At 43.3% G+C, this 16,914-nt stretch overlaps 1 protein-coding gene across 2 annotated transcripts in view; it reads right to left on the bottom strand.

Moving 5' to 3' along the window:
* The window catches only part of CFAP47 (cilia and flagella associated protein 47), a 1,062,207-nt gene that overhangs the window by 930,993 nt on the left and 114,300 nt on the right, over window positions 1-16,914 (bottom strand). For both annotated transcript variants that reach the window (XM_033947561.1, XM_033947559.1), the window contains exons 9-10: window positions 10,207-10,393; window positions 6,038-6,257 (exon numbers count right to left, since the gene is read on the bottom strand). In XM_033947561.1, coding sequence (XP_033803452.1) covers window positions 6,038-6,257; window positions 10,207-10,393 — 407 coding nt within the window. The remainder of the gene's footprint in view (window positions 1-6,037; window positions 6,258-10,206; window positions 10,394-16,914) is intronic.

Genomic DNA, 16,914 nt, shown 5'->3' with positions numbered 1-16,914 from the left:
TGGAGCATATAGAGGTAAGTCAGGAGGATGTCCTCAAACAGATAGACAGGCTAAAAAGCGGCAAATCGCCGGGACCGGACGGGATCCACCCAAGGGTTCTAAAGGAACTAAGACAGGAAATAGCAGGCACAATCCAGCATGTTTGCAACCTATCCCTGAGAACAGGAGAGGTGCCGGAGGACTGGAAACTGGCAAATGTCACACCTATCTTTAAGAAGGGATCGAGGGGTGACCCCGGGAACTACAGGCCAGTGAGCCTGACTTCAGTTATAGGGAAGATGGTGGAAGCGATGATCAAGGACAACATTTGCGAACACATCGAGAAAAATGACTTACTGCGAACAAGCCAGCACGGATTCTGTAAGGGAAGGTCATGCCTTACGAACCTACTGTATTTCTTTGAGGGAATAAGCAGTCAGGTGGACAAAGGGGAACCCATAGACATCATTTACCTCGATTTTCAAAAGGCTTTTGACAAGGTGCCACATGAAAGGCTGCTTAAGAAGCTGTGGAACCACGGGGTGGGCGGGGATGTACACAGATGGATCAAGCACTGGCTGTCGGGTAGACTGCAGAGGGTCGGAGTGAAGGGCCAATATTCTGACTGGCGGGGAGTCACGAGCGGTGTGCCACAGGGATCGGTGCTAGGGCCACTGCTCTTCAACATATTTATCAACGACCTGGAAACGGAGGCAAAATGCGAGGTTATAAAATTTGCGGACGATACCAAACTCTGCGGCAGGGTTAGGACCAGGGAGGAATGTGAGGACCTGCAAAGGGACCTGGACAAGCTGGAAGACTGGGCAAACAAATGGCAAATGCGCTTTAACGTTGAGAAATGCAAGGTCATGCATATAGGAAACAAGAACCCGTTGTTCAACTACAAAATGGGGGGGGCACTGCTGGGAGACAGCGGACTTGAGAGAGACTTGGGTGTGCTAGTGGATGCATCAATGAAGCCATCCGCACAGTGCGCAGCAGCGTCAAAAAAAGCCAACAGGATGCTGGGCATCATAAAGAAGGGTATCACAACCAGGACGCGGGAAGTCATCATGCCACTATATCGGGCGATGGTGCGCCCGCACCTGGAATACTGCGTTCAGTATTGGTCGCCGCACCTCAAGAAGGACATGGCGGTACTTGAGAGAGTCCAAAGGAGAGCAACGAAGCTTGTAAGAGGGCTGGAAAATTGCCCATACGCCGAGAGGCTGGATAAGCTGGGTCTCTTCTCTCTGGAAAAAAGGAGGCTCAGGGGAGATATGATAGAGACCTTCAAGATCCTGAGAGGCATAGAGAGGGTGGATAGGGACAGGTTCTTCAGACTGAGAGGGACAACAGGTACAAGGGGGCACTCGGAGAAACTGAAGGGGGATAGGTTCAAGACAAATGCAAGGAAGTTTTTCTTCACCCAAAGGGTCGTGAACACATGGAATGCGCTCCCGGAGGAAGTGATCAGGCAGAATACAGTACAGGGATTCAAACAGGGATTGGACGGATTCCTGAGGGACAAAGGGATCGTAGGGTACTGAAACCAAGGGGTGATTCAGACAGGTCGTGACCTGTTGGGCCGCCGCGGGAGCGGACTGCTGGGCGGGATGGACCTGTGGTCTGACCCAGCAGTGGCACTGCTTATGTTCTTATGTTCTTATGTTAAATTTCCCTTTCTGGTGGGCTCATCTGTGCTCCAGCTATAGATATGAAAAAATGAATGCAGATAGTTTGGGGCACAATAATTTTTTTAAATTGGTTTGGGGTCCGTTGGCATCTTACATTACTTCAATATAGTAGGTCTTTGATTATAAGTCAGTTTTTGTTTAGTTTCATACACATCCAAGGAAGGGGGGGATATTTCTTTCCTAATTTGACCTTAGAGTATTTGCACTTGGGGTGGGTGGGGGAGAAAATGATTGGTTATGTATAATTATAAGTTGAATGTGCTTATATTGGCGTATTATATGTTGTATATTCATGTATTGCACTATAGAAGTATGGAAAATCAATAAAGAATTACCAAAAAAAGACACTTCCTTTCAGACCAGCACTACCTCAGGATGGTTTTGGGGTTGTTTTTTTTTAATACAACTTTAATGAACAAGAGAGCAGACCCCACTAGCTCTCAATGCTATATGCCTTGCCTGAACAGTAGCAAGGCTTACGGCTGAGGCACCTCCAAAATAAAAAATTTGGGGGAGGTGGGGGAAATGGGGGGAGGGACTCGACCAATCATGTGTGACACCCCCAAGGTCAGACAGATCCCCGAAAGGGACCCCCAAGCTCAATCTGGCACCCATAAACAGGGACAAGAAGGCCACTACACTAACCAAAGGAAAGACTGCACAGGCTTACCACCTCCCCCTGCTGGAGACTGAGAACAGACTGGTTGTAGATGGAACTGCACAGCCCACTTGTACTTCTGCCAAAAGTCAATGTGTTCTCAGTCTCCACCTGCTGGCAGAGGAGCATAAGCCTATCCGTTCTGTGCTGGTCTGGAGGGACGTTAAAGAATAGCTGACTTAAACATGCAAAACACCACAAACTCATTTCTATAAATGGTGCCGAAAAATTGGCATCAACAAATAGCACAATAAAGGGGAAATTCTATAAATGGAGTCTAGGTTAGGCGCCGCTGGATACCCTAATTGGAGGCACTTAGCCCAATTCCATGCACAACTCCAAATTAGTTGACTTTAATTGAAAACGCCATTAAAAGTCCATTTTAAAAAACATTAATTTACAGTTAATTGAAATTGGAGGTGGAGTTCAGCGCAGGATTTACTGATGCCTAAGTTGAGGCACCTATCAACACTTACCTAAAATGTAGACACGGCTGGGGGGAGAATAGGTGCGGTATGACTTAGGAATCTGTAGTAGGTGCCGGTAAATTAGGCCAGGAAATCGAGAAACGTGCTCTGACATCAAGAGTCTCAGATATCAACATTACAAGTTTTATCGTCTTCAGCCCTTAAAGATTCACATATTACCTACACTAGATTTGAGAAGATGGAAAATATCTTACGGGCAAAAAATCTGCATCTAGTCAACTTCCCAAAAACTCATTTGCTGACTCCAGAAATTCTGATTCGGAAATATTTCGAAGAAGTTTTGGGACTGGCAGAAGCAGATACTTTGCCCTTAACAAACCTATATTATATTCCAAAGAAAAAGAAAGTTCCTGCAGAATTAGGTGTAGACTCACAGGATATTATCCAGACTAGGTCTCCCTATTAGTGACTTGTGCAAGAGAGTTAGATAAATCCTTAATCATGAAGGCTTATTTTCAAAATAAGCTAGCAAAGTTTTGTGGAGATAATGTATTAATATTTCCCGATGTGGCCCAGGCAACACAACTGAGAAGGAAAGCATTTTTAAATTTGAAATCAAGGGTTTTGGCTCTGGGAGCCACATTTTACTTAAAGTTTCCATGCAAATGTTTAGTGAAATTTAAGGAATGTGAATACGTATTCTGGGATTCTATGCGGTTAGAGCAGTTTTTACAGCTTCGTGAAACTAGCAATTAGTTCCCACCTGAATTAATTATAAATGGAGATCAGTAGCATTTTGCACCATAAACTTTGATCTTAGATTAGAACATGATTATATTTCATTGTATTTTTAAGTTAATATCAGGAATGTTCTCCCGTTATGAGACCCCATCTGGAATACTGTGTACAATTCTGGAGGCCGCATTATCAAAAAGATGTGCGGAGAGTTGAGTCAGATCAGCGAATGGCCACCAGGATGGTCTCAGGTCTCAAGGATCTCCCGTATGAGGAACGACTGGGTAAGTTGCAGCTGTACTCACTCGAGGAGCGCAGAGAGAGGGGAGACATGATCGAGACGTTCAAATAGGTCACAGGCCGTATCGAGGTGGAAGAGGATCTCTTTTTCCTTAAAGGACCCACGGTAACAAGAGGGCATCCGTTGAAAATCAGGGGTGGGAAATTTCATGGCGACACCAGAAAATATTTCTTCACCGAAAGGGTGGTTGACCACTGGAATAATCTTCCAGGACAGGTAATTGAGGCCAGCAGCGTGCCAGATTTTAAGAAAAGATGGGATTGGCATGTGGGATCTCTTTATGGAGGTAGTTAGGGGGTGGGCCATTAGTGTGGGCAGACTAGATGGGCCGTGGCCCTTTTCTGCCGTCATGTTCTATGTTTCTATGTTTCTATGACTAGAGGAGATAAAAGGGTAATGTTGTAAGGAATATCCTTCAATGTCTGTAAAAATGTTGGTTTTTTTTTTTCTTTTTATTATTTGTATAAAATTATATTGTTTAAAATTGATAAATAAAAAAAATTTAAAAAATATTAGGCCAGGAAAATCTTGTCCTATTCTAACGGCACCTGCCATTAGGACGCCTAGCGAAGCCTAAGTGAAGTTAGGGCTGGTAGGCATGATTCTGTAAACAGTGCCTACCAGTTGATTGACAACTGTGCCGAGTGGTGCCTAGGAGTTCAGTCTCATTAGCTGCCGTTTACAGATTCAGGCCCTTAGTGCTAATTCAATAAACAGCGCCAAAAGTTAGGTGCTGTTTATACTGTAGAATAGAGTTTAGCGCCAGGATCAGTCTCTAACTTTATGTTTGAGGACTTACACCAACTAAAACCTGGTGTAAATCCTCACGCTTAAATTAGGTGCAGATCCCTCTTGTTTCATAACAGCATGCATCAACTGCAGCAATGCCCCTGATCCGCCCATCACCCTCCCATGGTCAATTCCCTTTTTTGGAACCACTTGGAGCACTGCGTTCAATTTTGGAGACCATATCTGGCAAAGGACATAAGAAGACTTGAAGCAGTCCAGAGAAAGGTGACAAAAATCGTAGGTTTGCACCAAAAGACTGGAGGCCCTGAATATGTATACCTTAGAGGAAAGGAGGAACAGGGGAGATATGATTCAGACGTTCAAATACTTGAAAGGTATTAACGTAGAACAAAATCTTTTCCAGAGAAAAGAAAATGGTAAAACCAGAGGACATAATTTGAGGTTCAGGGGTGGTAGATTCAAGAGCTATGTTAGGAAATTCTACCTTACGGAGAGGATGGTGGATGCCTAGAATTTGCTCCCGAGGGAGGTGGTGGAGAGGAAAACGGTGACAGATTTCAAAAAAGCGTGGGACGAACACAGAGGATCTAGAATCAGAAAATAATGGTATATATTGAAGAAAAAAGGCCAGTATTGGGCAGACTTGCACGGTCTGTGTCCAGTATATGGCAATTGAGTTGAGGACGGGCTGGGGAGGGCTTCGATGGCTGGGATGGTTTAGATGGGCTGGAGTGAGCTTTGACGGAGACTCCAGTTGATGGAACCTCAGAACACTACTGGGTAGAGCGCTGGGTTTCTGGTCCAGAAATATCTAAGAAAAAGGACCATTTAAATTAAATGATTAATTTATAGAGTGTGTATGGCAGACTAGATGGGAACAAAAAAAAGTGAGGGCCATTAGTCAGACTGCTGCAAAGACAATCAATCAGTTTATTGAAGCGTTAAATTTAAAATTGAAACTATAAGTACACATCTATAACATATGCACAAGATGTGACAGGCATAAACAAGTCCTTTGTAATAAAATATATACTAGACCCCAGTCTTTCGTAACGTAATATACACTGATTCCCATCAGTTGAATGTCAGGCTCAAGATTTTTAAAGATACAAAGTACAGTATGACGAGTGCTCTGGAGACAGGAATTCAGACAATTAAGTTACATGTTATCACACTTGGGGCCTGTTTTACAAAGCCACGGTAACGGCCCCGAAGCCCATCAAGATTTAAAGGGCTTCGGGGCTGTTGCCGCGCGGCTTTGTAAAACAGGCCCTTAATTTAGACCAAGGATCTCAAAGTCCCTTCTTGAGGGCCGCAATTCAGTCGGGTTTTCAATATTTCCCTCATGAATATGCAAGAGATCTATTTGCATGCACTGCTTTCAATGCATGTTCATTGGGGAGATCCTGAAAACCCGACTGGATTGCGGCCCTCAAGGAGGGACTTTGAGATCCCTGATTTAAACTGTATCCAGTTTCCTGCTATTTACCTATATTTTTTTCGACGATCACTAGGTCGGATGCTAGCAGATCTGTCATTTGGAAAGGCTAGTCGCACATTCTTCTCCATGTCATCTTTCTGGTGACTATGAATACCAATCTGCGTTGCAACTGCCATGGATGCCCGAGTAAAGCCAATAAATTGTTCTTTCTCAGTAGGTGGCACATGTACATAGAGCCCCGTTGGATTGGAAACCTCTGGCGTTATACCTAAGTCAGCAAGTAAACAACATTTATGCTTGTAGATGATACTTTTCAAACTGAAAAATAAAAAAATGAGTCATTATTCACTCGCCTACTCAACCTAAATGTATATAATGAGAAATGTGCTATGTTTGGGTCGATATTTCGCTGACCGCCACTAACATTATACCTGGAAATTCAATGCCAGGCTATGCCTGGGCTTCAGCACTGAATTTCCAGGTTTGCAGAGGCAGCTAAAGCATAGCTGGTTATGGGTTAAAGATAGAACATAAGAAGTTGCCTCTGCTGGGTCAGACCAGGGGTCCATCGCACCCAGCAATCCGCTCCCATGGTGGCCCATCAGGTCCATGACCTGTAAGTGATCCTTTGTCTAATAATAATAATAATAATAACTTTATTCTTATATACCGCCAACAATCTTGCGACTTCTAGGCGGTTTACAATAAAGAGAAACTGTACAGACAGCTACTTACAGAGTATGGCAGTGTTCATCTGGTAGTAACAGCATTAACGATAATAACGACAGGCTGTATACTGCAGGACCATGAAGTACCATGCGGTTTACAATGAATTAGAAAAATTCCATAAATTGAATGGAGCATTCGTTGTTAGTGATTAGGGGTTAGCAGTTTACAAGATCAGATTTGGGTGGGATTGCGAAGGGGGCTATTGTTCTTGTTCGTTACCTAGGTATTTCGAGAACAGGAATGTTTTTAGGTGTTTCCTAAATTCTCCATAATTGTTTGTGAGCGTGATTAGTTTTTCTAAGTCTTTGCCCCATAAGGCTGCTTGATACGATAGAAGTTGTTGATGGTATCTCTTATATTTGCATCCTCTAGCCGGTGGGGAGACGAATTTCAGGTGTGCACTTCTTTCATGTCTGTTGGTTGGGAATGAGAAGAGGGCTGTTATGTATTTAGGGGCTAGACCAGATAATACCTTGAAGCATAGACATCCCAGCTTGAACTTCGTACGTGCCTCCATTGGCAGCCAGTGCAGGAGTCGGTAGGAAGGGGTTATGGGATCGGACTTTGTCTAAAACCCTTTAATCCCCATTTTTCTTCTATCTATACCCTTTTATGGTCATATCTCTACCTCTATCTATATCCCTCAATCCCGGTATCCTTCAGGAACTTGTCCAATCCTTCTTTGAATCCCCTTAATCACAGCTTCCGGAAGCGCATTCCAGGTGTCCACCACCCTCTGAGTGAAGAAAAACTTCCTAGCATTGGTTCTAAACCTGTCCCCTTTCAGTTTCTCCGAGTGCCCCCTTGTTCTTGTAGTTCCCAATAGGCTGAAGAATCTGTCCCTTTCCAACTTCTCTATGCCCTTCATGATCTTGTAAGTCTCTATCATGTTTCCTCTGAGTCTTCGCTTCTCCAGGGTGAAGAACCCCAGCCTTTCTAGCCTGTCTGCGTATGAAAGGTTTTCCATACCTTTTATCATGCTTGTCACTCTTCTCTGAACCCTCTCAAGTATCGCCATGTCCTTCTTCAGGTACGGCGACCAATATTGGACACAGTACTCCAGATGTGGTCGTACCATCGTGCGGTACAGCGGCATGATGACTTCCTTCATTCTGGTTGTAATACCCTTCTTAATAATAGAACTGACTTAACTGGCTAAGTGTTGACTCCATCCCCAGATCGTCCCCAAAACAGACGGTTTTGAGATAACTGTTAACTGGACATTTTCAGTGGCACTAACTGGTTTAAGTGAAAATGACTGCTTAGCCCTCAACAAGCAATTGAACCAGCCAGGATCTATTTCTGGCCAATTAAATCGGTTTGATCTTTTTGGTTTTATAAAGAAGCAAAGGGAAAATTAAAATTAAATTCTTACCTCGATAATCTTCTTGGTCTTGAACCAATGAGTTATTTATCTCTTTTTTTTTTAATTCTTTATTCATTTTTACAACTTACAAATGCATCAGAAAATGACATTTATAAAATGGAGCGCACAATAGCAACACAGAAAGGTTATTTTGGTAAATTTCAGAAGATCTGGAGACCATTAACAGACTTTTGTAAAGAATGATAACATTTTCCCATAATAAGATATTTGTTAAGCGGGGATGTGGATGGGTAATATTTTATTCATCTCATAATATGTCTGAAACGGGTAGGGAGGGATTGGGGGGTTTTCTATTTTAATTATAATTGTTATACATATTAAACGTATTACATATTATTTAAAATATTATAGAATATGAATATAAGAATGATATGGTGTACTTAAAGTGTTACTTGAAGGAAAATCAAGTGTGTATTTATAAGATCATATGAATTTTATTGATGCACTTGTTATGATATGCAAAACTGAATAAAGAAATTAAAAAAAAAAAAGAAAATGACATTTTAACTTGTATACACCACTTGATTTTCAACTCTACTCATGACATTGTATAGAAGGTGAACCAGTCCAAACACCATGAAGGAGTCCATGACAAAAAAGCCCACGAAAGCAGACACAATGGAAAGAAACAGTGGGACTGGACAAAAAGCTTTCCAAAGAGCCAAATAAATGACGATCAACTGATGTTTTTTGAAGTCCAGACATGTACACCTGCAACTCCACCACCCTAGAGGGACCAGAGAGAGAGCTATGCTCGGCGACCCAAGAGGGCCATCCAGTGCAAATCTGGCATGAATCAGGAGTAAAACAGCCAGAGTCCATATTTATTGATTTTAATCAAATCTGAGGTGTTTCTGAGGCAAATAGAGGCTTTTAACATCAGGATAGAAAATTCAAGATGGCTGCCATGGCTGCACGAGAGCGCCAGAAAATGACCCAATGGAAAGCAACAAAAGCTTTAAAAATTTGTAAAAGGGATCTTTGGAGGTGGGGACCCTGAAAACAAGTCCCAGTAAGCCCAAAAAGAGCAATTTAAAGATCCTCCCAATGTGCCTCACTGTGCTGCTAGTGCTGTGGCTGTTTCAGCTTAATCAGAAGCTGGCAGATGGTGGAGATTAAGCGCCTCAAACAAGCATATAAAAAAATCCTCCAGATGCTTGCTCCTTTTAGCTGCCACTCAGACTGTTAGAGCCTGAAGACCCAGACCCCCAAAGCTCTTCACACCTCTTCGGGAGGGGGGTAATGCATAGGGTTTCTGTAAGGTTCCATAAAAAGGAGGATGGATTGACACATCTGGATTTTACTATGTTTCCATGTTTTTACTTCCACTGAAAACAATGGAAATAAATAGGACATAGAAAGTAATGGAAGTAAAACCCGGATGTCTCAATCCATCCTCTTTTTTCTGGAGCCATATGGTAACCCTGGAAATGCGGCAGCACCTGATAAAGTCCCAGGCACCAATATGGCACCAAACAGTCTGCACTGGACCTCCAGTACCAACCAAGAGCGCGCTCTGTTACAAGAGGAATGTTCCCCGAGCCGCAAAAGTGGTACTGCAGGATGGTTCGGTAGGTGCCCTGAAACTCCCAACTATAGACCTCCCCTGAGGCAGAGATGACCCAGGCAACCTGGGTACTTCTGTCGCACCAAAAAGCCTCGGGACAGATAGGGAACATGCTTAAACTTGCTGTACGCTTGTGCACAAGAGCTGCACCTAATGATCAGCTCTTCTGCACAGGTGCCAGGCACAGTCCCTCCCCCTTTCACCAGCATAAGCAGCACAAATGGCATGTATATAATTTGCATGTTATTTGTTCTGAGTATCGCGGTTTGCCGTAGCTCTATGCATCTGGCCCTCAGTCAGTATCAAATCATCGGAAACTATTATTCACATCTCCTGATATCATGTACTCAAAGCCTTCTTTGTTTTTTCGCTGCATGTCCAGCTCTTCTTTATAAACCGCCTCGAACTACCTTGGCTTTGGCGGTATATAAACAATAAATTATTATAATTATTATTATCCTTCCTACACAGTACCGCTTTCAAAACACAGACCAGCTTGAAATTTAAGGAAGGCGGACAATTTTTGTGATCTACCTGGATTAATTTTCAACAGAACTGGGTTGGTTACAGATTTGCAGACACCAGTAAGCGTGAGGCTCATCTCATAAAACACTTTTGTCTTCAGAGCCAAGAAACCTTCTGCTATATCGCCAATAAATTCAATCACCTGCTTCATTTTAAAGGTTCCGATTTGATGTGGTGCAAATGAAAAGATCACGTCCTGAAAAACAAATAGGAGCCACTGCATTAGGTTAACCATGCTCATCACTTCTGAAGAATTTGGCAATCACAAAAGGACTGATTCGTCATTCGGTTTACTAACGACAATTTCACATGGGATCAAATGGAATTAGCTTTCGTTTTCATAATCCTCAGTCATCTGCACCCACTTATTCAATCAAATCACAAAATATAATATCAGGTTATCTCATTTTAAACTTCAGTACGGACCTATGGAACATTATGCCAAAGCAAGATTTCATGTGTTATGTAATTATTTACTTCTTTATTCATTTTTAAAATGCATACAATAAGTGAAATACAGGATAAATGAATCATTTTACAATATAGACATCACTTAAATTGTTTGAGATTTATTCATAGTGATGCCCTCCCCTCCCTCACCCCAATTTTTCCAACCTTGTTTACCTCCCACCCATCCCCCCTCCCTGGATGTGCATATTATCTACCGTATTTTCACATAGATAACGTGCACCCGTGTAAAACGCGCACACGGGTATAGCGCGCAAAAAACACATATTTATGTACATAAATTTTTATATACCGCGCACACCCGTATACCGCGCATGCTGCCTGACTCTCCTTTCGCCCGCCCCGACTCTCCTCTGGAAACCCCGACTCTGTTTTCGCCCGCACCGACTCTCCTTTCCTCCTTGAAGTCCTGTCCCTACCCTGAAAGCCTGATGCCCCCCCCCCCCGACGTCAGATTCACCCCCCCCGCAGGACCGCTCGCACCCCCACCCCGAAGGACTGCTCGCACGCACCCGCACCCCCACCCTGAAGGACCGCTCGCACCCCCACCCCTAAGAAGCGCTCGCACTCCCACCCCGAAGGACCGCTCGCACCCCCACCCGAAGAACCGCTCGCACCCCCACAGCCTCCCCCCCTCCCCCATGGAGAAGCTGTCTACCTTGTTTCCGGATGCCAGCCCAGCTGCTTCCTCTGCCGGTGGTCCTGCCCCTTCTCTGAGCCCTGCTGCGCTGCTTTTTCTTCCGGCGGTCCCACCCTTTCTCTGACATGAGAGAAAGGGCGGGACCGCCTGAAGAGGAAGCAGCGCAGCACAGGGCTCTGAGAAGGGGCAGGACCACCGGCAGAGGAAGCAGCTGGGCTGGCATCCGGAAACAAGGTAGACAGCTTCTCCATGGGGGAGGGGGGAGGCTGTGGGGGTGCGAGCGGTCCTTCGGGTGGGGGTGCGAGCGGTCCTTCGGGGTGGGAGTGCGAGCGCTTCTTCCGGGTGATGAATCGGGCGTCGGGGGGGGGGAAACTATGTAAAAAAATTTTTGTACAACGCGCTCACGCGTATAACGCGCAAGGGTATGCGCGGTTTGTAAAAACCACGTATAACGCACGCGTTATATGCGAGAAAATACGGTAATAACAAACCATAACTATAGGGATTCTACAAAGGACGTCAATGGGCCCCAAATTAATTTAACATTTTCACGATTCCCTGATATAACAGCGTTCATTTTCTCATATTTACAGATTAGACATAAACTTGCCCACCAGAATGTAAAGTTGAGATGATCCCAGTTTTTCCAGTTTCGTGTAATCCTTTGTATAGCTGTACTTGTCATAATTAAAAAGTTTCAAGTTTGTTTGGTTTTTTTCCCATTTCTTTATTCATTTTTTCATCTTATAACAAGTGTACAATATTACATTAATTGAATCATATACATCACTTGAAATACTTTCCTATTATTATTTCAATACATATTTTAAGCCCCTCCCACACTCTCCCTTTCCACAATTATTGTAAATCAAACATATCATACTTATATTAAATGACCTTATACCAGATAACTATAAAATTCACATGTTAAATCGCGAAGACAGGAGAGGGGGAGGATTGGCAGTCATCCTTAAGGAAGAACTCGAACTGGACTTAGTAGATTCCAAGATACCAACCAGTTAGAAATACTAGCCTGCAAAATTAGTAACAAGGATCTAGAAGAATCCCTCTCCTGCATTCTATTTTATGTCCCTCCAAAAAGCTGGTCAAAAGCCAGAGAGGACTTCTACGAATTCATTCTACTTAATTCAGCTTCTTTGACTGGGTAACGAGGAAGCTAGATGTTGGGGAGTCCCTGGACATCGTATACCTGGACTTCAGTAAAGCATTCGATAGCGTACCACACCGCAGGTTGCTGAGCAAGATGAGTTCTATAGGATTGGGCTACTCATTTACGAAATGGGTTGGGAACTGGCTTCGAGGTAGGCTTCAGAGGGTAGTGGTGAACGGCACTCCCTCCGAAATGACGGAGGTAATCAGTGGAGTGCCGCAGGGCTCGGTCCTGTGCCCGATCCTATTCAACATCTTTATAAGAGACTTGGCAGAAGGGCTGCGAGGTAAAATAACATTATTCGCCGATGACGCCAAACTAAGCAATGTAGTGGGCAAAAGCACAACAGACATAAATTCAATGTCCGACAACATGATGCACGACCTACTCCTACTGGAGCGCTGGTCTAGGTCCTGGCAACTCAGCTTCAATGCCAAAAAATGCAAAGTCATGCATCTGGGCAGCCAAAATCCATGCAAGACTTACACCCTTAATGGCAAGATCCTAACAAGAACTGAAGCAGAACGAGACTTAGGGGTGATCGTCAGTGAGAACGTGAAGACTGCAAATCAAGTGGAGCAAGCTTCATCCAAGGCAAGGCAAATCATAGGTTGCATACGCAGGAGTTTCGTCAGCCATAAGCCTGAAGTCATTATGCCATTGTATAGATCCATGGTGAGGCCCCACCTGGAATACTGTGTGCAATTCTGGAGGCCGCATTACCGTAAGGATGTGCTGAGACTGGAGTCGGTCCAGAGAATGGCCACCCGGATGGTCTCAGGACTCAAGGATCTCCCGTACGAGGAACGGCTGGATAAGTTGCAGCTGTACTCACTCGAGGAACGCAGAGAGAGGGGTGACATGATCGAGACATTCAAGTATCTCAAGGGCCGCATCGAGGTGGAAGAAGATATCTTCTTTTTCAAGGGTCCCGCGGCAACAAGGGGGCATCCGTGGAAAATCAGGGGCGGGAAATTGCACGGGGATACCAGGAAATTCTTTTTCACCGAAAGGGTGGTTGATCGCTGGAATAGTCTTCCACTTCAGGTTATTGAGGCCAGCAGCGTGCCTGATTTTAAGGCCAAATGGGATAGACACGTGGGATCTATTCACAGAGAAAGGTAGGGGAGGGTTATTGGGGTGGGCAGACTAGATGGGCCGTGGCCCTTATCTGCATCTATTTCTATGTTTCTATGTTACAATATTATAGCAGGAGACGTAAACCTACATTTAGAGAACGAGGACAATCCAGAAGCGAAAGATTTTAAAAACTTCCTATCCTCACTCACAAACACACGAAAAAGGCCATCAATTAGATTTAGTAGCTATGTCCACAAAGGAGATCCTAGATCCTTCTATTTCTTTATCCGACGGTATCTGGTGCCACGATATCTGGTCTGACCATTTCACCTACTACTTTAACTTAATCTGGAATCACCCAAAAGCAAAAACTCACCCAAAGATAAAAAAAAAAATCATCTCACAAGGAGCCATATCAATCCAGAGGAATACTGGGCACATTATGAATTACGTGAGGAAATAGAAGAAGTGGATGATTTTTGGGAATATTGGACGAAAACAAGCACATCCATTTTAGATAAAATTGCCCCTAAACAAAATAGTAAAAACTGCTCAAATAAATATAATAAATGTTTCGACTCTGAACTATTAAAAATAAAACAATTAGTAAGACGACTAGAAAGGATCTGGAATAAAACGAGAGAAATATCAGACCGGAACAATTGGAGATCCAACATAAAGGACTACAAACAATTGATAAAAGAAAAACGAAAAGCATTCTACTCATCCAAAATTAATACATCCAATACGAGTGTGAAAGGAATCAACACTAAAGAACTGTTCAACTTGGTTACAAATTTATTTGACACCACACGTCACAATCAATCCATCCACGATACGAAACTACCGTCAGCAAACGATCTAGCACAGCATTTTGATTCAAAAATTATAAACCTAAGGAACAACTGTCTGACAAACAACATACATGCACATCAAATAGCCAGCATACACGGAAATGAAATACCAGTGGATATGATTTGGAACTCCTTTCAGGATCTAAAATGGAATAATTTCATCAAACTCTATAACAAGTATTCTAAATCACATTGCATTCTAGATCCCTGTCCCCCTGGCATTATGAAAGCAGCCCCATTAGACTTTAAACTAACAGTGTGGAGCTATCTGACCAACAATTTCAAACATGGAAAATTCCTAACTAATAACTGTCACATTATAATCACCCCCAATTCCAAAAAATCATAAACAATCCTTAACATCAGTAATCAACTATAGACCGGTAGCATCCATTCCATTCTTCATAAAAATAATGGAAGGTCTAGTACATACCCAGTTGATGGACTACCTCGACCAGTTCTCTCTACTACATGAAACCCAATCTGGCTTCAGACCTCTGTTTAGCACCAAGACAGTAATCGCGGCAATCCTGGATTACCTACACTTCTTATTCAGCAAGGGCCATAACGCCCTAATCATGCAATTTGACATGAGCTCGGCCTTTGACTTGGTGGATCATGAGAAATTGCTACAATGCTTAGACACAATCGGCATCGGAGGAGAGGTATTTGACTGGTTCCGAGGATTCCTTATGTCCCGCACCTATCAAGTACGTTTTAATCGCAACCTCTCTAAAACCTGGAGAAACACATCTGGCGTTCCACAGGTGTCCCCATTATCCCCTCTGCTCTTCAACGTCTACATGTCATCACTAGGCGTGTAGCTGGCCCAGCGGGCTATAAAATTATTCAGTTATGCAGATGACTTCACAACATTATCCCATTCACTACTTCTCCCTCTAAAACTACCCCCATGGCAACAGAAGCACTAAACCTGATGGAACAATGGACCACAGAATTCAGATTGAAGCTAGAAAAAAACTAAATTCTTCATAGCCTCGCCACACCCACCTGTCACTACAACTCCTCTATGCATCAACAATCTCAGCTACCCTATTCAAACTACTATGAAGGTTCTGGGGGTAATTCTGGACCAAGGCCTAACCATGAAAGATCAAGTGGACTCCCTAGTCAGAAAGGGTTTTTTTACTCTCTGAAAACTTAGGTCCATACTTCGACGCTACATCATTCTGAATTCTGGTACAAGCCCTAATACTAAGCCATCTCGATTATTGTAACATTTCCCATCTGGCAATCTCCCAGAAGAACATGCAGAGACTACAACTGGTACAAAATGCGGCAGTCAGGTTGATCTTTGGGTTGAAGAAGTCCGATCACATTACCCCTGCCTACCAACTCCTACACTGGCTGCAAATGGAGGCACGTGTGAAGTTCAAGCTGGGATGTCTCTGCTTCAAGGTACTATCCAATCTAGCCCCTAAATATATAACCGACCTCTTTTCCTTCTCAACCAACAGACACAAGAGGAGTACACACCTGCAGTTTGTCTCCCCATCGGCTAGAGGATGTAAATTTAAGAAACACCATCAACATCTTCTATCGTATCAAGCAGCCGTATGGGGCAAAGACCTGGAAAAACTAATTATACACGCGAATAACTATGGCGAATTTAGGAAACACCTAAAAACATACCTGTTTTTGAAGTACCTAGGTAACGAATCTGTAGAATCGCTCCCATCACAATCTCTCCCTTAAATCTGATCCCTAAACTGTTAGCCACTAATCTCTAACTATGTATGTTCCACTCAATTTGTAGCATCTTTTTAATCATTGTAAACCGCATAGAACTTCACGGTCCTGCGGAATATAAACTGTTATTATTATTATAATGTGTTCAAAATAATAATTAGACCAATAATATAGCAATATATCCCCCTTTCCCATTATTATAATTATACTTTTAGTGTAAAAATGTGTCTAATCATTACAATATGTTATCAATGGCCCCACTCGGAGAAATTGAAAGGGGACAGGTTTAGAACAAATGCTAGGAAGTTCTTTTTTACCCAGAGGGTGGTGGACACATGGAACGCGCTTCCGGAGAATGTGATAGGCCAGAGCACAGTACAGGGGTTCAAGGAAGGTTTAGATAGGTTCCTAAAGGATAAGGGGATTGAGGGGTACAGATAGAAGCAGAGGTAGGTTATAGAAATGGTCAGGAACCACTTCACAGGTCATAGACCTGATGGGCCGCCGCGGGAGCGGACCGCTGGGCGCGATGGACCTCTGGTCTGACCCAGTGGAGGCAACTTCTTATGTTCTTATGTCCTTATAATTCCCTTTTTGTATGGCAATTGTTCTTTCCATTTTGTATATATGGCATAACGAATTCCACCAGAAGGTGTAATTAAGTCTGGTGTAATCTTTCCAATCTCTGGTGATATGTTGAATGGCGCCTCCTGTCATTATTAATAAAAGTTTTTTATTATTATCAAGTTTTATTAAAAATTGGATTAATCGCCTAAACAAAATTTCAAGGTGAT

This window comes from Geotrypetes seraphini, chromosome 6 (assembly GCF_902459505.1).
Source record: "Geotrypetes seraphini chromosome 6, aGeoSer1.1, whole genome shotgun sequence".
Taxonomy (NCBI): Eukaryota; Metazoa; Chordata; class Amphibia; order Gymnophiona; family Dermophiidae; genus Geotrypetes; species Geotrypetes seraphini.
This window is presented reverse-complemented; position numbering and strand designations above follow the sequence as displayed.